This window comes from Tachysurus fulvidraco, chromosome 9 (assembly GCF_022655615.1).
Source record: "Tachysurus fulvidraco isolate hzauxx_2018 chromosome 9, HZAU_PFXX_2.0, whole genome shotgun sequence".
In the NCBI taxonomy this organism is placed as follows: Eukaryota; Metazoa; Chordata; class Actinopteri; order Siluriformes; family Bagridae; genus Tachysurus; species Tachysurus fulvidraco.
Genome location: NC_062526.1, coordinates 8660694 through 8684841, shown reverse-complemented (window position 1 = coordinate 8684841; position 24148 = coordinate 8660694). Strand labels below are relative to the sequence as shown.

The 24148-nt window shown below is 36.3% G+C and overlaps 1 protein-coding gene across 1 annotated transcript in view; it reads left to right on the top strand.

The window, feature by feature from the left end:
• Window positions 1-24148, top strand: part of tmem8b (transmembrane protein 8B) — a 117733-nt gene that overhangs the window by 54391 nt on the left and 39194 nt on the right. Inside the window, exons 4-5 of the mRNA XM_027138603.2 lie at window positions 3002-3135; window positions 6341-6609. Coding sequence (XP_026994404.1) covers window positions 3002-3135; window positions 6341-6609 — 403 coding nt within the window. The remainder of the gene's footprint in view (window positions 1-3001; window positions 3136-6340; window positions 6610-24148) is intronic.

The window sequence follows — 24148 nt, the reverse complement described above, 5'->3', positions numbered from 1 at the left end:
AGAATTGTAATATCTAAATAATGCTTTTTATAAGGATGCAAATGAATCATTAAGATATTGCTAATGAATTATGCAATCAAGGTTATAAGAATATCAGAAAGCAATGATAAAATCAAGCTAACACTATTTTTTTCTGCATGTCCAGATTTAAGGTCTGAGATATCACATAGCCAAAAGAAATCACCCAGTGAGACAATTTTAGGTCTGGTGGCTGGTAGGATAAGTGATTGCTAGATAGATTGTAACAAAATGAATGAGCACACTAATCAAGCTGAGAGCGAATTAGACCATGATGATACACAAGAGATAATGAACACTTCATGACTCCACAAATGGCTTGTGGAATGACACCTGTCCAACAGCACTGATCCACAAATCAGCCTATAAAGATATGAAAATGTGCTTCATGACCATTAGCACAAAAAAAAAAAAAAAAAAAACCACGACAGTCCAGAATGAATAAATTAACAATGGAGTTACTAATGAGATACTATATAGTAAAGTATATAAAAACATACAGTATATACATATTATCTATCTATCTATCTATCTATCTATCTATCTATCTATCTATCTATCTATCTATCTATCTATCTATCTATCTATCTATCTATCTATTCACTTTCAGTAACTTCTTTATCTTGGTCAGGGTTGTGTTGGATCAGTGCCTACATCAGGAACACTGGCATGAGGTGGGAATACAGCCTGGTTGGGCTGCCAGTCCATCACAGTACCACATCCACACACACACACACACACACACACACACACACACACACACACACACACACACACACACACACACACACACACACACACACACACACACACACACACACACACACACACACACACACACACACACACACACACACACACACTCATACCTAGGGGGATTTTAGCATAGCCAACCCACCTAGGACTTTTTTTTTTTACAAACAAAACCTCTGAATGTATTACAAAATAACTTTTCAGCCAATTTGTATGTTAAATAATTAATGATGATTAGAAGATTAATTAAACAGTAATCACTGAGGCACTAAAATCATTACACAAGTCATAGCACTCCACCAGAAGACTATTAGTTCTTTCCTTCCTCTTACTTTAGTCCTGGTCATTTTTTATACTAGTACATGAGTGTAAGGAGTAGTGTGCAGTTTAGGTAGTTTTCAGTCTCAGGGTTATTGTTTTGCTGCATTGAGCCGACAGGTACAGCGATAAATTAGCCACTTGTTCTCTACCGTATGTAGTAATAACATGGCTGACTGACCTCAGTGGGAAAGCGTCACTGATTTGCACTATGTCTCTGTCAGGACTGTCTCAAATATATGAGAATCCCCTCATCACCATATCTGGAACGTACAGTTAGCCATGAAATAATATATTCTACCTCAAAGTGCCCTCTGAACTGTAACAGAAGAAGTCAATAGAAATAAGAAAAGATGTCACACAGAAGCTTTTTTGCTGCACGAACTCCAGTGTTCTCACCTGAGAGGTTGGGGTGATCATGTATAAGAGAAATGTTGAGGGAATTTCCGTACTCAGCATGAAAAATCTACCAGAATGGAAGGAGAGGGGGAAGGATGAAGAAGAGGAGGAGGGGTGGTATTTGGACGCAGTTTGACAATGATTAATGTCTTTGAGGACAGGGCTACCTGCTACTGAGAGAGGCCAGAGGGTGAATGATGAAATGCTGCATTGTAATTTGGCAGCATGTACCATAATAAATAATACAAGCTCCGATGGAACACCCCTCCAACCGCCTCCCTCACTTTTTTCTCCCACCTTTCTCTCTCTCACCTCATTCCCTTGTGCAATCTCCATGTGAAAATTTGTCCTTGCGAATCTATACAGCACATCTGTTCTTTAATTTGAGCTGATGTGACTTTTGGATGCTGTGGAAATTCTTTGTTTTTCTTGCAGTCTTTGGATCTCAGCTGTGATTCTCTTGCCAGTGGCTTCCACAAAAGCAAACAGCAGCTGAGAATCGTGCAACATGGTTATACAACTGGGATTTTACATCAGCATACATAAGAACTAGGGCATGTATTGATTACATCTGTAGGCCTATTTGGTTTGGGCCAAACACATTTAAATTCTCGACAGCATACTGTACTATATGCTAGATTTAAATGTTGTCTTGCATTCCCACTGGCTTCATTTTCTAATGTCTAGATTGGTCTCTAGTGGATTGGTTCCTTGGCAGTGCCTGAATAGTATTAAACGTCTACACATAAATGCATAGCCAATTGCAGAACATATACAAAACAATGTGTCCAACTGCAAATCTATGTGGATGAAGCCCCTGACACATTTCTATCTATCCTGCTTATAGCACAGAGTCTACCTTGTCACATTCTTATTGGTTGTCAACCCATTGCTTTGCTTCTTACTTGCATAAACTCTGAATAACCTTTCCAGGTTGCTTTCTTCCTACTTCATAGAATTGCCAACTCTCATTGAAAATGCCATTGTCTTGTTGGTGCCTATGTGAGCATTTGACAAATTAGACTAAAATCCTTCTTTATTTGTTTTTTCTCCAGCAATCTCTTTGCTAGCAGAGCTTGTCAGTTCCTGCTATAATATAAAATTCACATTAAATCCTAAATATGATCTTCAGCTGAAAAAATGTTATCCTTTTAGATGCTTCCATTACAGAAAAATGGATGAATAACTCATTTCTTTGTTGTATAACAGCTCAAATGTCAAGGATTTCATGTTCTTGCAAAGTAACTAGCGCATGTGTCAGTTTATGCTAGCCGTGTGTTTGATCTGTTTCTGCCATGTGAAGCGTGAGTTGCGAAGCAGCATCCAACGCAAAGGTGTTGTCACACAACAGAGTGATAGCTGACAGTTAAGGAACATGATGCTGCCTCTTGTTTAGACAGTAACTTGGTCTCAGTAGGTCCTGATGATTGCTTTGATCTCAGTTCACAGCCAAGCGCAAGTTGAATTTAGTGATCAGGACAGCTTGTTTATGTTTTTTCATCTCTCTCTTTAGGGTCTTCATGAAGAATGTCAGTACCTCTTCCAGCCTCAGCTTATAGTCCAGAGGCTTATTGGGATTTCAGTGCTCTACCCTGGCTACTTCATAGACCAGATGATTCCAGGTCACAACAGATCTGTTCTCTACAAGTGAGTGGACATTTTACTCTTGCACACCATCACATGGAGTCTAAATAAACAGAAAGATGAGCACATATACAAATGCAGATAGATGAGCACACACAAGCATGCAAATATACTCAGGCAGTAGTCCAGCTAGGAATGAGAGAGTGCTCCCTGATATGATGATGCTGAAAGGCTCATTTTTTGTAGGCATACTCCACAATCATGAGTCTGATATCTTTTTAGGTTCCAGTGCTTTAGTGAGGCTGATAAGGACGTTTGTGCCATTTGCAGCACTCCTCAGCATACTAACAGCAGGATGTCTGTACCACACACACACACACACACACACACACACACACACACACACACACACACACACACACACACACACACACACACACACACACTTCATCATTCTGTGCACATCTTTTTCTGTTCTCTTGCACGGGCCTCCATCATTATTATGTTCAAATATTAATTAGTGTCTCAAATAGCAAGCAGCACTTTCTTAAAATAGAAATGAAAGCATCTAAGACACATAGGTGTGAAATCAGTGCAGTGCATAACCTTGGAAAATTAATGGTGTGAAATTTTTTAACACTTCAGTTCAATAAACAGCACCAAATCATATAAAGGGTTAGTGTTTATACCCTTTCCTGTGCATGAAATTGAACAAAATAGAAATTGAAATGTTTGTTCATGATATCTGGTTGTTGTTTTTTGTACCTTCAAACCATGAAATACAAAAGTTTGAATTTTATATACTGTAGATAATATTTTAATGCACTGTTACTGATTATTTTGTGGGTGTCATTCTATTAAAGAGAATGGACCAAAAGTGAATGGACAAAAAGTAGAGTCCATGATTTTTATGTCAGAATATTTCTGTAATTTATGATGAGCTTCTCCTCACATTCTGGCTGCTGTCAATAAAATACTGTATCTGCTTAGAGGACACTTTCAGCCTCTGTAGTGCCTTGGATATTGAAAACAAACAAAAAAAATATGCAGACAACTAATATTTAATCATTCAGGATACAGAGACAACTCTAGAGATCACCATTGAAAAAGAGCATTATTGTGTGCTGTACAGTACATAGCCTTATAAAAAAAAATGCATTCACAATTCATGCCATATTTAGTTACCAGCACTCAAATTCTCATTATTTAAATAGTTAATTTATACCGAAACATATAATTATTTTATTTATTTAATTCACCAAAGATAACCCTGAAATCAACATGCCATTATATACCACAATTATAAAAACGGGGAGTTGCAGCCTTTTCTAAATATATTGTCCAAATATGGGCATCAAATCAAGCTCATGTCAGGCTCACTACACAATTTAATAAACTTTTCACCAGAATAAACATTACTCAGAAATTGAAATTATTTAATTACTTGTGAAATAAACATAACGGTGCAGAAAATTGGAAATAGCAATACATCATTTAAGCCTGAATGAAATGGGAGCAGATTCCAAAGAGACAATTTAAATTCAAAGAAGTCTGTTTACTGGAACGGTCGTGATGGATCATGTAAACAAAATGCGTTCTGTTTGATTAAGTGTTTGATGCCTTGTTCACATTGCTTAATTACCATGCTACAAAAGTGGAGACAGAATGAACTGTGTCATGGGTGGAAAAAATGGAAACTCGCCTAGGTCTGTAATTAGTTTATGTCTATGAATAACAAGAAATCCTGAGCCAGTTATCCTTCTCTTTAGGGTTCAACATAACACAATTAACCAATTTCAGTATTACATGCAGATATGACATATTACATGTGAGAACATGATATACAATATATGGCCAAGATTGTTAACATCTGACCATCACACCCATAATGCCTTTCCCAAAAGTAGGTAGAACATAATTAGATACACGTAAACACTTGCTAATTTTTTCCTGCTTCCAACACATCAACTTTAATAACTGAATGTGCACTATTGCATAATATATACCACCCACTGACAGATGCCACCATAATTAGATCATCAATGTTATCAATCTTTTATATGCTGTATAACATTAGGTTCTTTTGTATTCACTTTCTGAACAGGTTGTGGAATTCAGTTTCCTATGTTACTATTCCTTATATAATACTCTAAGCCTATTACACCTATTAATAACTGCATGCTAGAGAACATCTTAAAGCATTTGAGCCTGTTCAACTGCATTTGTGTTGATCCAAGCCCAGGAAGGTTTGAGGATTTATTTTCAACCCAGTCCACTTTCCAGCCCACTTTAGAAGAATAGATATTTTAGAATTTAATGACTGTTATTTTATGAACAGTAATAATATTTACATTGCATTTCATTTTCACATGAAGTTCCTCAATAACATGTAAATAACTGTGACCTCTTGACAGTGATGTTATTACCTCTTTATTCTTCTGACTGCTCAGCGACTGAAAATGATAGCAAAGTGATTGGTCACATGGGCATTATGCACTTACCAAATCTGTTATTTCAAACAATTATGAAGACATATATATGTATAAAATATAAGCCTTGCATGTCACAGATAGTTTGTGCCACTGCAGCTAGCAAGTATCCCACTGAAATGTTGACAACATTGTCAGCAGTATGTGGCCATGGCTTTGCCAGCTGTCAGGTTTTGTGGACTCTAATTACTGTGTTTGGACACATAACCACCCAAAAGCGTCCTTTTATTAAGCATTGCTTTATCTTTTTACTCTTTATCTTTATCGCTTGCGTATAATCTGTTCTATTGCTGAACATGTGAGAGGCTCTGAAACTAGCATTCTCATTTTCTCACTTCTCAATATTTCTGTACTCAATAACTTGCAAATGAACCTTTAATTGTCTATATGCATAACGTTTACTTCAAGTGTGAAGGAAGTGGGTAAGAAAGCATCTCGTGAAATTATTTTTTTAATAGTGTATTAGTCTGATTTAGATCTAGTGATGTATATTTGTAATATTTATATATAAGCATATATATTCCATATACTGTATATAGATACATAGTATTGATTATATTAGCAGTGATATCAATGGGCAGTATGATAAGCAGAATTTCCATCGAATATTATTTGGACAATAGTAATAATACTGTATGTGTAAAATAAATATGCTCCAGGAGATTGTCTTAGGACTGAAGGTTCATACATATTGCCACACTTAATACTGTAGAACATAAGGAATTGTGTCCAAACATACCAAACAAACCACTTAAATTTAATTCCTGTTTGTCTTACAGAGTATTTATCCCCAGCTACATATCTTCAGTAAAGGTTCAGCTGGTGGACTGCAACACCCGGAACAGGAGCACTGAGAGCTGCCCAGTTCTGTTGAAGTTGCGAGCTAGAGCTCCACCAGTCCACAACTCCAGTGCTGTGGATTGCAGAGAGAACATGCCATGTGAGCTGGAGGTGCCACTGCTTTCTTGGGAGCAATGGTACTACATTCTGGTGGAGCGCTACCTTAGCACCGCAGATGTCTACTTCCGAATTGGTGTACAGGTGAAAGGTAAGAGCCTAAAGAACTATTTCTGTGATAGATATTTTTCATCAGAGTTATTTGGACTGTATAGTCAAAGGAAGTTGTAGTCATAGACTAGTGGTCATTAGAGCACAAGACCTGAAGATCTAAATGTTCTAGGGGTCTAAAGGGGATCTTCAAAAAAAAGTTGCTCAAATAATATTGGAGAGCTAAGCTAACTGGCTGAATAAAGAGTACATTCATTAGCATGAACAGGTGTCACTAATTTATGAATGACTGTGTTCAGGTCCAAGTGGTGTAAATAAAGCTTTGTCTATATTTTGCCAAACAGAAATACATTTATTAGAAAGCATTGCAAGCAAATACACACAAAAACAATAACTGTGCAAGATAGATTAAATAAACTGTCTAGTTAAGATAAATTAGTTGAGACAAGTTATGAACCCTATATCAATCATATTTGTATTTTCATTTTAATTATATATACATTTTAAATATATATATAAATAAAAGTAGTCACAGTAAGATAAAATCTCACAATAGTATAATCTCACAATAGTATAATAATCTCCCCAAACAGCAGTCAGCCACAAGAAATAATAATTAAAACAATGACTTAAATCTTCAAAATAATTACAATTCAGAACATTTCGTACTGAAACAATAATTACAACAAAACAAAACAAAACAAACTTCCATAACAACCTGGTCATGAGTGCCTCATGTTAAAATGTAAGTGCAGATACAGATACAAATACAGATACTGTATAGATATGGTATATATACTGTAGTATATATACAGAGATATAAATATGGTGCACTAAACAGATACATATCCTCCTTTTAGACATTTAATCAGGTTGTTGTGACTAAGCTCACAAACACGATATTTTTCACAAGAGTCAAATATAGCAGGTTTAAGAGAGACTGGTTTGTGACTAAGCCAATTTATTACCAGACTTCTCTGTATTAGAAAACTACACAATGTTTGGTAACTTCTTCTACCTAGTCCTCATTCTCCCATTAGAATTGTTTTCATCAGTAACTCATGCTGTGATATTTTGTTGTGTATGTTACAATATAATTTGTTCCTTGGGAAAATTTATGTGCCATTCCTTTAATTATTAGCATGAATTAGTGCCAGCTGGAACTGAAAGATCTCTCTGTTTTGGCCTCTTCATGTCGTATTGTGCCACAGCATCCTCTGTGGAGCACTTTGATGTAGACATGCTGTTCTGTTGTTGTATATTGCATGAGAAAATCCTTGAGACGTGTGAAGTCTGTGGCAAGAAAAGGCGCGTGTGTGTGTGTGCTTGGGTGAGGGTGGGAGTGTGGGTGGTTTCTGGAAGACATTGTGTAGTGCCATTTTGTCCAAATAGAGTGCTTGAGGGCACAACTCAGCACGCCAACATCTCATCTAACGTGATCCTAGACAGGGAATTGCCACTAGAGCATTTGGAGGCCTGAGCTGGTGTATATGCTTGAACCTGGAAACACTGAGATTAAAGCGGAACAGATTGATAGTTTGATGTGGGATTCATAACTTATTTATTTGTATTCATAAGCATACATATTGAAGGCATGTGGCTTAACAGCTTATTGTTTTCTGATGAAAGCATTTCGGCCATAGCAACGTATCAGGATATTGAAACCATGAGAGGGTTTTTTTAATACTGATTTTTCTCACTTAAACCAAGTGGAACAGGAAAATTAAAGTGGGCTTGGTGATGAAGGCTTAGCCATGAATCTTGATAAAAAATTGGAGCCTCACTGGGCTGAGCCAAAGCCACTGTCACGCAGAGGAGTCGCTGTTATTTTTCTGCCTGTTGTCACAGTGAAGTGTTGATGAATTTCAGTTCACAGTGTTTTTACTAAAAATGATAAATATAGCAATTGGGTTATGTGGAAAGTAAAATAGATGAGAGATTCATCCACATATTTCTTTATCAGAAGGGTAGGACCCGGTCCAACACTTACCTTGATGAAAATTTAAGACCAAAATATAAATATTTCAGTCTCTGTTTTCTCTACTCTCAATCCCGACCAAGGATAAACGTGAAGGTAATACTATATTAAATACAGTATTTTGCAATAAATCTTGTATTTCTTTATAAATGCATTCTCAATACCATCTAGTCTTCATAATACAATATTTCTGGCAAAAGCTTGTATAAATGCTTTTATAAAAGTATATTATAAAGCATGAGTTTAGAACTGATGGCCTGTTATAATGCCCTATTACACAGCCCTTGCTTTAGGCATTAGACCATACACCACTGTCTTATTTAGGTCAACTGAACATGTTTAAATATCTAAATGTGCTCAAGTGCTTGTTATAATCCAGAACACTATTAACGACATAATAGCAATATTATAACACTTCCTTTGAAAACCTAAGCCTATTTCATGCATTATAAATGAGCGTTGTCATAACGGGTCATTATTGCTCATAAATCACAAGTGTACACAAGTGTATGACTTTGTAATGTCACCTTACATAACGCATTATAATCTGTACTCTGAACTGCACTATAACCTCTACAGTGTTTTAATAAAGAAATTATATATGTTTGCATTTTTTTGTCATGTTTATATTTATATTAAATGTTGTGCATTCAACTATGAGCATTATGCTTTTGACTTTACACATTATCAATGAACTTTTAATGGCTTTTTTTTTATAATGTATGATAGGCTTCATAGGTCACGTTACAGGGTTCTAATGATTATTCAGTATAATCATGTACAAGTGTCATCACATGACACTATAAACATATAAGCTCAGGTTTTATATATAACCATGACAACATATGAGTAGTTATAGAGACGTAGGCTGTTTTATTTTATGGGAAATATGGGAAATACTGTATTAAACGTATTAAAAAAGCTGTTTTATCATTATTATTTGTAAATCCCCCAAATCTTGCTTGCATATATAAGTTAATATCAGGTTAGGGACAATAATCCACAGGCTGAGAAGACGTGTTCAAAATCCTTAATAGGAAAAGATACCTTGTACACATGATATTTAGTGTCTGCTTCATTGCTTAATATGGGTTGAGAGTAAATAATCTGTAGCATATATTAAATCATATTAAATATTCATCATTTTAAAGTAGTAAGGTAGTGAAATGCTCAGAATGATTGCAAGCCAGTGAATAAATTTGGTATAATGATCAGAAAGCATGCTGCTTGGCAGACCACAGTGGAGTCCACAATGTCTGACCCCAACAGTATTAATGCAGCGCCGTGTCATATGGGAGATGATGAAGTGGCTGCACTGAGTTGAGTGCATTTTGGAGAACCTTCCATAGCTCAGAAAGAGAGTGATTCACAGCAACGTCAATTTTAATATAAGAGGGGTTCCATTTATTGGAAAGAAAGTGGATATCCAGATGCTGTTGCAACATAACTAATGCTGCCTCCAGACTCTTGGAGACCCATCATTCATTCAGACTAATGGAGCTTGAAGATTCACTAATATGATTCAAAATTCGGCAGCGACAAATCACTTTGAATCTTAGGCTTGTGTAATAGAGATGAATGGATATTATAGTCACCACCACTATAAATTTACTCAAAGAGGAATCTGTTTGAATGAATTGACATCCTTATTTTATTAACAGTGACCTACTTTTTAAAATTTGAAATATACCTTGTAGGGGCCACGGTGGCTTAGTGGGTAGCACGTTCGCCTCACACCTCCAGGGCGGGGTTCGATTCCCGCCTTGTGTGTTCGGAGTTTGCATGTTCTCCCCGTGACCCGAGAAGTTCGGATAAGCGGTAGAAAATGAGTGAGTGAGAGTATACCTTGTAGAAATATACCTTGTAGAAGTAAAGGCCATATTACAGGCAGTAAGCAATAACTAGGTAATAAATAGAAGTCCACACTCTAGTTCAGGTACTAGTCACTACAATTAAAGTGTTATGTAGTGTATATTGTCCTAAGTAAAGCAAATTTCTTATTTCTGGTTCTAATTAATGCTTAATGAATATTAATGGAAATGTCAGCATGAGACTTATGTCGTTATGTAAATTTCCTGAATCTAAATTAGATTTTGTTTTGTGTTTAACAGGTCACTCCATAACCATTGTGTGAGTTCAACATAACAGAATTTTTTCTTTCACTGGACAGTGTTTAATACTTGATATTATATTGCTGAAATAATTATTTATAAGAGCTTAAACCTTTTGAAATAAGCTTGTATAAATGTATATTTACAGTACAATTATACGAGAGGTCATAAGCTGCTTATGCAGGTGTTCTGGAGCACTATGAACGCTGCCCTGAAGTATCCAATCCATTCCTTTGTGCATCCATCCAATCATCCATCCGTCCTTCCATTCGCCCATTCAATCATCCATTCATTTATTCATCCTTCCAATCATTAATCAATCCATCCATTCTTCAGTGCCAGCTTTATCCTTATTAGGGTCAGAGTGGATATGGAAACAGAAACACTTGGTGTAAGAGCAAAATACACCATGGATGGGACAATAATGCACACACGTTTACACACTCATTCATAGTAAGGGGCAGTTTAGGATAGTCCACCTATCAGTGAATATTTGAAAAATAAACTAGAGAACCCAGAGGAAAGCCACATAGCCACAGGGAATACGTGCACAAAAACAACACTGAGCATAGAACCAACCAAGACATTATACAAGACGGTGCTTCTGCATCTCAATAAAAATAAATGAAGCATGGATAGTTATTTTATTTCTTTATAATAATTCTTTGTCTTTGTGCATTCTCTTCACTTTCACCTAAGTGTGGTGCTGCAGTATCCCTGAGTATGTTGTTAAGGTAAGCAGGGATCAGGAGGGGGCCATTGATGTTCAATGAGGCTGAAAAGGTCTTAGACCAGCTTAGATGAAGCATACGCAAGGGAAACAATTGGCCATGATGGGCTGCTCTACCTGTGGACCGTATTATTGCTCTTGAATGAGGAACAAAAAAAGCTGTGAAAACTGTCTTCCTCTCAAATTGCATTGTGTATTGAGCCATTAAGAAATGGAGCGTGGCTTTACTGCAGCACACTTTATTGCTCTCAAGTCCGAGAGCCCGGTCTATTCTATCAAATACACCTCCAAAATATGATATTCTCATGATTTTAGATGCTTAAATTTGTGACTGGCATTTAAAGTAAACCAAAGGATAAAAGAGAATGCTAGTTAGGGAGCTCATGCTTCGCGGGAGTGTGTTTAATAGAGAAAGGGAGGTCAGATCCTTCTTTCACAATTTACATGCCTTATTAGCAGTCTTTGGTTTGTCATTGAGGAAAAGATGTGCAAGCATGAAAAAATTAGATATACATAGTTATTAAATTTGGAACAATTTCAAGTTTAATTATCTAAATATCATAAATTATCATTGATCGGAATAAAGAGAACAAGCATCTTAGGACACTGTAGACTTCATTTTGTCAAAAAAAAAAAAAAAAATTCTGACGATCCACTGCATAACTAAAAATATATGCACAGAAAGTTTTAGCAAGTTTTGAAGGTACAGTATAGTTTAACCGCTTGGTTTATTGGGCCCCTGTAATGATCTTGCTTCCCTTGTTCATGTGTTCCTGGCTCATCTATTCATTCCTGCCTCGTGCATTCCTGCCTCATGCTTAGTGTTCCTGAGGTAGGCTTATATGTTAAAATCTTTGGAGACAAATTATATATTCATTATGTTTAATGTTGTTTGTGTAATTGTTCTTGTTACCGTAGTTGAAACAATAATGAATATATGATTGACTCTTGAAACCAGACTTATGCATTTTCTCTTCATTCACACAGTCACAAGAGCAACTATTTTCAAAATGAGGAAATGTTCTGAATTTTCTGTATATTTCAAAAGAAATTAGGAGCATTTAAGTGAAAGATTGATAGTTTGTTTCTGTGAGACTGAGTTAATTTAAATTCACTTTTCCCCACTGACAAAATTTGCTGTAAATCATGGAAACTCCAAAAAAAAAAAAAAAAAAGAAAAAAAAAAGAAAAAGATTTATATATTCAGCTGAAAATTTCTTTGTCAAAGTTACAGAAAATTAACTTATACAAAAAGTTCCAGATAAGTGCCTAATGGTGATAGCATTTACCTTTATAATATCTTTTAACGGATACCGATGAGTTTATTTCTATAAATAAGATGGTTCAGACCACTTAGGACTAGCTTCATGGATTAAATCCATCATTAGGGTAATCAGACTAGAAAGCAATAATATAATAATAAAAATCATACCTATCATGTATCTCTGGAAAATTGTCCGTAGTGTGTGAGTGTGTGAGTGAATGAGAGTACATCCTGCCTTGATGCCTGTTGACGCCTGAGATAGGCACAGGTTCCCTGTGACTCGAGGAGTTAGGATAAGCGGTAGAAAATGAATGAATGAATACTCACCACGTTCATCCATGTAGCCCGTCTCTGGTCCAATAAGCTGGATTGTATGTGAATGCATGCATTTAAATAAGTGAAGAACTGCACCAAATTTTGCCATGTATTTCATACAGAACATTGTCATCCCATCTACTATATTTTATCAAGTATTTCATTTAGTCTGTTGAGAAACAGTGTTGGCTCTGAACCTAGTATAGCACATTTTCTTCATCCATTCTGATTTCTTTAATCTGTCCTCAAAACAACATTCACTTCAATTCTTTTTGCATCCTTTTTTTTTTTTTTTTTTTTTTGACTTACTAGAATACACTCAGTGTATTGCCTGACCTTGTAGAGTCACTGTCTCTCGGATCTAACCTCTAGGTCAGCGCTTTTGTCAGACTTAATTCTATTACGCTGTATCCTGCTCTCCCCCCACTCTTCAAATCAATTTCTTCTAACAGCACACACTGGCATTGTGCCAGGATTCTCAGCTCTCCTACATTGACCACCCACCAGCTGAACTCTTCATCTTCCTGAACCTCCTTTCCACCACTGCTCTGGGACCTTAATTAGCAATATATCCAGGGTCAGTGGAGAATAAAGATCATCTTGGGGTTCAACGGAAAGCTTCCTGAGTGAAAGAGAAAGCGAGAGAGAGAGAGAGAGAGAGAGACTTATGGGAAACATCAGTGCCATGGGAGCAAGTTTCGTTTCTTGCTCAGCTCTTTCCTCATGAACTTTAAATTGTATGTTAAAGCAAATGCCAGCTTCACATAGAAATGAGACAGTTGTTAATTAAAACTCAGTGTTGCTCTGAAACCCTGATTTTCCAGCTTGGAATTCTCAAAATTGCTAATTGCTGTTTATTAGCAGGGCTTTGAATTCTTAGTGTACAACCATATCACTGCTTCTTATTTACTTTCTATAAAATAGCCCGAGACCCTGAATGGTACAGTACTATTGACATGAACAGCAGTATTATTTCCTGCTATTATTGTGTTCCTTTTCCACAAATACAAAACCGCTGTAGCCGCTGCAATTAATAACGGCTAAAACTGTGAAAATACAAAACCACTGTGTTGACCCTCTTGATGGTAGCTTTAATTGCGATCATTGCTCATTAGCTCTAGGCATCAGAGAGCCCTCATTTTCCCTGCTCTGTGTTTGAGTGACATTCAGAAAGGCAAATTGAAGCTGGCAGTTACTAGTTTTCAAAAGCAGTTTCCAAGACAATGGTTACCAGCTTTCAGCATAATGAGCATATTTCATCACACGTCTGTAATTGAAACATCAGCCACAGATACAAAGGGTTTAGCAAATGGCACATATGCTAACGTTATTTTGCCCATGTTTGTTTGAGACTTTCAAAGAGAACAGATGTAAGTGTGAGTATCCCTGCAATTATCATAGATCTTTATCTTTTTTTTCCCTGGCTCTGGAATACAAATGACTTTAATTAGGACATTGAATCGTGGTAAGCTCTCCACATTAACGTGAAGAAATCATACTGAAGAGAAAATTAATTCGAAGACTAATCCATCAGCTGTGAGATTCAGTGTCTAAACCTGTAACTCGTTGAATAAATACAGATTAATGCTATGAATTTAACTGCTGTTTGTTGTTCAAAATCAGGATTAATCTTGGTATTGTAAGGTGTTCTCAGATTGCTTCAGTTACTGATGCAGAGGTTACAACATCAGGACGTTTGACGCAACAATTTGAAGAGGATCAAAACAGGCCAGTTGTTGATCAACAGGCATGAGGAGACAAGGCAGATCACAGTACTTACAGCCCATTCACATGTAGCACTTACAGTGACATTTGGTGAATTTATAACGAGAAGGAATTTCGTTCTATTCGTTCCCTATTCATTTCCTAATGTTTCTCCTAATGTTAGTGACAGGTTTGACATTGTCAAAGCTTTGGTTATTCTTTCAGAAAGAGGAAATGAAGAGTACTTTAATGCTATAAACATATAATTAAATTGATTGACAATTCCCTGACATTAACCACTGGGTAGCATGATATCCTGTAGGCAGGAGTGTCAAGGTCCACCGTTTGGGTTAACAAGTCTCCCTTTTGTCTGCTTGCATTTCCTTTGGGTTCTCTGGTTTCCTCCAGCCTACCACAACCATACCAAAACTGATCCTAAGTGTTCATGTGTGTGTAAGCATTGTGTGTGACTAACAGAATAAATAAATGAATGTTAGTTACAGTAGCTTGCTAGTGCTTGCTTTATAATTACATTATTTTAATTTGTATGTTAGCATTAGTCTAATGTTTCCTTGAAACCTGGGCTGGGCACAAAATTCATATAGCATTTATTTTATAGCTTACACAAGTCTCATAGGTAGCTGGCTATCTTGGGAAAAGTCGTGGCCTAATGGTTAGAGTGTCTGACTCGTAATCCGAAGGTTGTGGGTCCGAGTCTCGGGCCGGCCACGACTGAGGTGCCCTTGAGCAAGGCACCGAACCCCCAACTGCACCCCGGGCGCCGCAGCATAAATGGCTGCCCACTGCTCCGGGTGTGTGTTCACGGTGTGTGTGTGTGTTCACTGCTGTGTGTGTGCATTTCGGTTGGGTCAAAATGCAGAGAACGAATTCTGAGTATGGGTCACCGTACTTAGCTGTATGTCACTTTCACTTTCACTACACTTCACTAAATAAGGAGGAGCTAGTTCAGTTCAGAATGCAAACTTTTTTGTGGTATGTACTATAGTGCTATTCTCACCAAGCTGGAATATAATATCTACTAAAGAGATTTTTCTATTCTCACAACACTGCAGATGGACCAACGTTTATGAAACAATTGAATGATTCCACACAGCTGGATAGCATTTTTATTGTCTATTCTGGAATTAAACTAGAAACTGTCCAGGAAAAGTGACTCTGGGGGAATTCAGGGATTAAGGACAAAGTTGGATTAAAGTATATCAGTGGACTCATATTGGAATTTGGTCCACAAACTGACCTGGAGCTAAAGATTCAGATGAGCATTTAGGGTTCATTGACATCATGATTGTGTTCACACACAGAGAACAAGCATGAATCAGCTGTGAGATCTGACACCTGCCAGAGAAGGTAGGGCAGCATTCATCCTTAATGTTGACACACTGACAGCAGTTAATGGCAGGCGATAATGAGAAGCAGACATGTTTTGAAGCTTGCGGCTGTGCTTGATGTACGAGCAGAAAGGTGGTGTGAGCATTACCCTTAAGCCTGAAGGTTGAGCAGGAATACCAGCACAGAACTCTGGGTTCTTTCACATATTTGGCACAAATAAACCAGACTGTATTCATGAACTCAAGGGCACTTTTGAATTTTTTTTCTTTTAGAAAGTCAGGCTTTCAGGCCAAGCACTCCCACCAGTCTGGCCAAAAGGTTTGTATGGACGGTGGTGTGTTAGCCAAGGCTATTAGTCATTGGTCAACAATCACTAAAGAGGCACACCACAGGCAAATTTTCCTGTTGTAACATGTCCCTTTTAAAAGAGCCGATCCTTCAAAAACAATATGTGTTCTAGAACTGTTTTAAGCTCAAAGGTAGGAGTTACTACTTAATGTGCCTTAATGTTTGGATTTAAGTGCTGATCAAACAGTTGCATGGGCAGTGTGAGGTTTGCCTCAGAACACAGACATGACTCAATTATTTGCTGCTCACAAGAAAAACTAAACGGATTTGTAAAAAAAAACACAATTCTCCCTCTGCTAACAGCTGGCAAAGTGTTTCCACCCGTTTCTTAAGGTTTCTTAGGTTTTCTTATTGACCGGCCGGGTGTAGTACCTTTGAGACTTCTGACACCCTTTAACCTTGGCTACTGGCATATTACACATTACACAGTATAATATCCCAAAATTTGTTATGTACCTTGATAGTACTTGTTTAATTACATTTTAATAAATTGATGAGACTTGAAATCCATGGTACCGTAATAAAAATAATATTAATAATATTATATTGTATATCAAAATAATATTAATTATGTCTTAACTCCAAACTTTCTAGTGCTGTTGGTATAAAACCAGTTTGAATGAAACTGAATAAATGAATAAATCTTTGTTAAAATTATTATAACAGGTGCTGTGTATTAGGCTGGCAGCCTAAACAGGGGCTGCTGATTATGAAGCTGGCAAAAGTTAAAACCGGGAAAGATTAGCAACACAGAGTACATAGTAGTTGGGACTGCTGTGGTTAAGCATGAACCAATCCACAAAATAGCACGAATAGCAACAAAAAGGTTATGTAAGGTTACTTCAGAGTAGTCCTTTTGCCCTGTAAATACATTTGACTTGTTTGATTTGCTTATTCTTGCACATTATACCCAAACCACAAAGAAAGAACAAGTGGGAGTAGAAGCCAATGTCCTGCAGTGGTTGGCATGAGAACAACACTTCAAACGAATCAATGGATCCATAGTGCATTGTAAATCTGTTTATATATGCTATATATGATATTTTGTAGCGCCTACAATTAGCCTGAAAAAAATGATTTATAAATGTTTGTCGTTGCATGCAAAAATACTTTAAATACTTCTATAAAGTGTTATAATGCCTGGCATAAATATATTATTCATACATAAATATTCCTACATAGTTACATACAGTAATGTACTGTATATAGAAATGTCTCCTCTTGATGTGCAGCACATTATCTGTGACATGATTTTTTTTTTTTTTAATTTCCTGTCATATGCACTTTTGTTAACACTGACATATGCCTTTGTGGTGATTCAGGTCTTGTCTCCACCTCCGCCCTGTTATTGGTGTTCTTTCCTGATTGCGTCCATGTGTTAAGGCTTTGATTATTCTGTCTATTTATATCCTCCTGTGTCTTTGTGCTTTTGTGTAGTCTTCCCATTATTGTGTATTTCTGAACCTTTGTTTCTGAGCCATTTCTAGTTTCATTTTTTTTTCTGACTATGACTATGAATTGTCTGACAGTGGATTAGTATCTCTTCGATTAGTATCTATTGCCATCCACCTGTGATGTGACTCCCTGCTGGTGTTATGACCATGAATACTGGATATTACCATTTAAAATACATTCTGAGGGACATGCTGATTTTATGCACTTGCATCCTGCCTATACACACACACACACACACACACACACACACACACACACACACCACAATGTTGCGATGCATTATGACGTGCACAACGAATATTATCACAGCCTGTGTTATATTATGTTACATTAATACCTATGATATTTCTTTCGGAATAGAAATTATAATATGGTATTTACCCTGACATTCTTATAGCTACTTATGAGCATTGATGTATGATCATGCAAAGCATGATGAAGTATTATGTATGCTGTATAACACTGCATATATTTTATGCATGGCCCAGGCAGATGCTAATAAACAGTCAGCTTATACCGTAGTTAATAAGAATCTGAAAGGCCTCAGGCCCAGTACAAACAAGAAGGTTTTAGATGCCCTTGTTATATTTCAATGCCTGTGTAAATGTAAAAGTAAATAGTTAACACACTAATGTACAGTACACAATAATGTAATAATGTAATTATAATTACAGCACAGGTGCTGTTTATGTAACCACATTTCATAATAAAATTAAGCAAGTTTTCATTTTCATTGATGTAAATGGAACAGCTTATCCTTTACTATATTGGTAATCAATATATCAAGAGAGTTTAAAGAGCACAATGAAAATCTGTTGCATCAATTTCTCATGTTTAGTATATTGAATTTCTAATACTCACAATTTTGAACTATTTTTAGGGCTCTCAAATTTGTCATATTGGTGACGTTAACTGTTTTCCACAAAAGTTAAATTCTAATCCCTTAACACACATGTTCATGTGACACTCTCATAGTTCTGGTATTATGTAAATCTTCAGGTTTCACACAAACTTGTGAGGTCCATGCCAGCTCGAGTGCAAACTGTCATTCAAATAAAATAGACACATACCTGTACCATTTATCTTCCTAAAAAATAAAACCCTTCAAATTCATGAAATAATTCTAAAAATCTCACTATTGTTATTACTGATAATATAATTTGTAGTTCTGTATTAAATTTAATGCTTGCAAAATAGAATCATTTTGTTTACTGGTCTCAGACTTTTGGTTCACAGTGAATTTAATGAACCTATATTATAAATGGAATATTCAAAGACATATAAAAAATGGCTGTTATATTGTTTAAGGAATGATTATGTTTTTAAGGGAAACAACTTGTATGTTTAATGACAATAGCTTTACATACACAAGAATAACACCGGATACATGTTCTAAAAAAGGAATGCAGGGAAAAAAGGAAACATAAAGCAGTATTTCCATTATCTCTAATTTAATGGCCTTAATTTGTGGTGATATGCCTACAGAGCACCTATTGCACTGTTAATTAGTGAAACGAAGCAAGGCTAGGGCAGGAACACAGGCCACTGGTCTTGGTAAACTAATTACCTGCAGTATACTCCACACAGCAAGACAAACAATTTAGAATAGAGCCATGGGCAGATGTTGCAGGGCTTATTTAATGCTGCAGAAAGTGTGAAGGATTGATCAGAACATGAATGATCACAAGCATAACAGTGGCATTCTGAAAAATAATCTCTGTGCAAGTAAAGAGCATTATTTGTATTGTTCCTTCGCTCATTTCAAGCTCTTTGGTCACAGAATCGTAGCAGTCACTTCATTTCATTTCATTTTCTTTGCTGTCTACTGCTGCTTGTATTATGAGTGAGCACGAATTCAACTTTTTATGAACCATAGTATTTTATTTAATAATTTACAAGATCAACAAATTTTGGCACACCTTCACAAAACCGTGTCCAAATATTTGTAAGAATTTGAATATCAATAATTATAAACAAGATGTTGAGATTCGTAAAGTAAATAGCTACCAGATGCCATTCAATTAAATCGGTGGAAAGAACTTGCTGTACTGCGTCACTGTGGCAATTCTAAACATGTCTGGATTGTTTTAATACATGGCCATCATCAGCTAAACTGCTTTAGCAAGCATTTCACAATGTTAGCACTGAGCTTCCCCCCATCATTTTAACAGTATTTTCTGTATCTATAGCCTTTTAAATGTTCTGTATATTTTGAGGATTGGACCACACAAATCACCACTTCCAAATAAATGTATTATTATTATTATTATTATTATTATTATTATTGTTGTTGTTGTTGTTTTTGTGTTTTTTGTATCTTATATTTGAGAAGATTCCTGCAAATCTGCCACTTTTTCCACATTTGCAGGGAAGGAAATCTCAATAGTGAAGTATGTAAATAATTACGATTTTTGGCCTGACATCAGAATTCATGTATAGTTCGGTGTGTGATTATTAAGTATGAGGTAATACTGTATGATAGCCTCATGATGTCATGGTTTCTGATATGGTGAAGTTTGGAAAATTTTCCGCCAATTAAGATTTGAAGAAAGCAACCTTCCTGTAGCCAGTTAATCAGTTTTGAAACATACCTTGACATCCTAGGACTTAAAAAAAAAAACTGAACATGTACACATTTGTGAAAATGCACACAATAATCTACAAAATGTGTGCTTGAAACTCAAGCACTGTGGTACAGGCCCCTTTTTTCTTTTATAATTGCTGTCTGGAGTGCCAAAAAATTTGGAGCAAAAACTATTTACTGTGTGCAGCCAGTCAGAGAGAAGAGTCAGACATATGTATGAATTAACAAGTCCATCTTGTTTACATTTTCCTCAGGCTTATTAAACTGGCTCTGGTGCAGACGCCAGGGTGACCCACAAATCGCTTTAATACTAAAGGACCACCCTTAGGTTTATGGGTCATTTGTCTAGTAAGCTAAATGCTACTCGTAAGAAATGTGTTGAACATAAAACAGGACGTATTCACATTTCTGGAGGCTTGAAATGCGGAGAATTTTAAAACGAAGCCTGATAATCTTCTTTTTCAACATCCAGCCTGATACTTATAGTGGAGGAGGCAGGAGAAGTAGGGCAAAAAAGGAAGAGTAACATTTATTACAGAGTAGAGAGAGAAAGAAAAGTGAAAAGAGTCAGATGTGAAATGAAATGAGCTTCCTTCTCACCACAAGAACTCTTATCAAAGCAGGAGTAGAGATAGTCTTTCTTGAGTCTGCTTACCCATCCTTATCAAGACTCGGGGCCTTGAGAGAAGCAATTAAATAGGTTTAGTGTGTTTTGGTTCTGTGGGCTTGTGTTAACTTAAAGAATAGCATTGAATTCACTGTGCAGGTAGCAGGATCACAAGGGAACGTAGAAAATGCAAGGCAAAGGATTTATTCTACCATTAAAGCACAACATAATCCAAGGATGTATTTGAAAATTGTTGATAATGTTATAGAAAAACATACAAAAGATAAAGCTTGGAAATGCACACCAGAATAAAAGCAAGAATGTACTAAACTAACAGTTTATACACAACAAGCTAAGAAGAATTAACTACGGTTAATTGATTGAGACCGTGTTTAGTGTTTAACTGAGAAAAATCCCACAGTACAATGTTTTAAAAGCAATAAAAGTTCCCAAAAACTCGTACCTTGTGCTCTTTATGTTTCTGTCCTCATTCTGTGAAAGCCTCACGTACAATATTAAACTTTAAATCCACTCTGTGTGGACAAGCCTTGCGCATTAGATACTAAAGACATTCCAGAGGATTCTCATCCATCTTACAAGGTGCAGGAAGACCTTGGTTGACATTGCTCTCAGATAATGCTGAGACACAGGAAAGAGCTTTTTATCTTCGTCACAATATAGCCAGGATAGAAGCGACTACATTTTTTCAGTCCAGCGGAAAACTCTCATGTAAGGTTGACTGTCAAACAAGAGGAGTTGTGTAGTTCCTGTTGTTGGAAGCCCGAAAGGAAGCTCAGTAGATTTAAGCTGTGTTCCCACGTCATGCCACAACTACCACAACCCTAAAAAATAGTAACTGAAAATGAATGAATGTACTTTTGGCCCAGTATCTGCAGTGGTTATCCCAAACAGACTCTATCAGCTCTCCTAAACATTTTCACTAATTCTGGATCTGGAAAATATGCAATTTTAATAAGGATTGTTTTATGTCATGTTATCAATTTAGAACAACCAAATATAATTTTAACTGAACAATGGTGAAGTCTGTTTAATATAAATTGCATACCCTTTAACACTTTACATAAAGTTTATATAAAGCTTCATGACCTACATAAACGGCTTATTCCATCAGTTGTTATAAAGACTACTTTTGTCAGTTGTGGATGTGACAAACATAACACTTGGGTCAAGTGAGCTTTGGTGTACAATGAATTTCTTGACATCCTGACTTTCTGTCTTTGAGAAAACGTGGCATGTCAAAGTCACATAATAATGATGTAGCACAGGGGTATTCAATTAAAATTCAAAGAGGTCCAGTTACTAAAATTTCCTCCCAGCAAAAGGTCCGAATCTTATATTGTCACTTAAAATAGTGTACCCTCATGTTAATAAAATCAATAACGCACATACATTTCTATATAATTTATTGTTAAATTTCAAGTGTTTTCACAGTCTGAACTTGTATGGCACTTGAATGGAAAACAATACTGTAGTTGTCTTTACTACATGCCAAATAACAGACAACAGACACTGAATTTCTTCTGAATAAAATAAATAAAAAGTGCAAACACAGCTTTGCTTTGTGAAGCCTGAACTTAGGGCCTATATTTCAAGTAATGTAAAACATTCAGAATCTTTTGAATAAAATAAAAGTTATTTTAATCTTTAAGAAAAAAATTAAACAAAAAGACTTTTGAGTTGCCCCTTTTTTAAACATTTACATTAATAACACAGGAACCTTAGGCAAAAGAACATTACAGGTAAAATAGAACAGGGCAGAATTTACTGAATAAAAGAAAAGTGCAGATCTTTGAGCAGCTCCCTTTTTCCTCTCTCCTTTCCACCTCTCCTTACTCCCTTTCCATCTTCCGTTCCTAGTGAGAGAAATGAGCATGTAACTGTCCTGCCAGCAGTTTGAATCTTAATTGTCCTGCCAGCGTAATTAGGTGCATTACTGCCACCTTCTGCTCTGGAGTATGGAACAGAAACAATGTTTTTGGCTTGGCTTTTGATGATGCTCCTGTCGTAATCCGGACTGCGGTCAACCATTTGGTGATGCCCGATGTAGCATATCAAACATCAAAACCAAAATCCTCCAGACCAAATGCGCATAACTCACTGGTCACTTAAAACCCATAAATATTATACACAATTTCATTAAATAATACAATTAGCAATGTGTAACTTGTTACACAGTTTCAAGGGCCTAAAAAATAAGTATTACTGTCGTACTGTATGTCGTATTGTAAACCTGAACATAATGGAACTGGATTTTCAAATTCTGCCCAAAATCCTTCAAACTTTTCAGATTGATTTTCATTTAGTAAGTTAAACAGGAGCAGAAAGAAAGGTAATGAGCTTTTGTATCTGTGTTTAAGTGCATTTGATCATCTTGCCCAAGGCAGAGATTCACTGTCGCTAATGAAAGGCTGTCACTTTTAATTGCATGTAATCATACTGCATAACACCTTTTGACTGGATGAAGGCCTCTCACCTCTGAGCCTCATAAAATATATCTATTTATATTACCATCTATTCAGTTATTGCTTGGTGACTTCTGTAAGTCAGTAAGTTGTGTGAAATGGATAAGTTGTGTCAACCTTGCACTGCTGAGTTTTTCGTTCTCTTCTTTTCTTTTCACGTTTGCATTTACCGATGATAATTGATATGTTTCAGATATCTGGCAGGCTTTATTTTAACATATCCTTCTGGAAATCATTTGATATAGTGCTGTACAAGATGTATAATACACTATGTGAAAATAAGTGAAGTTCAGTCAATAATCATGACTAACCTCTTGGTATGTAGAAGTGTAGATGTGAATACTGGGCTGTCTGAAAGGATGTTGCTTAACCCCCATAGTCAATGCACTTAATTAGCATGCATACAGAGGGCAAATCAATTCCTCACACTGCTTAATATGGCATGTCTTCTGACTCTGCAAATGATGATTCTGAAATACCACAAATACCAAATCAGGAAATGTCAGATAACACGTCTAAAGATCAATGGCATTCTTACAAGCCATCAAACTCATCTGAAAATTTCTGACCTACTTAGGAATGACTGCTTGTGATATTCATAACAGGAAGGCTAAGAATCATTATATGGGCAAAAATATATGGACAGCTGA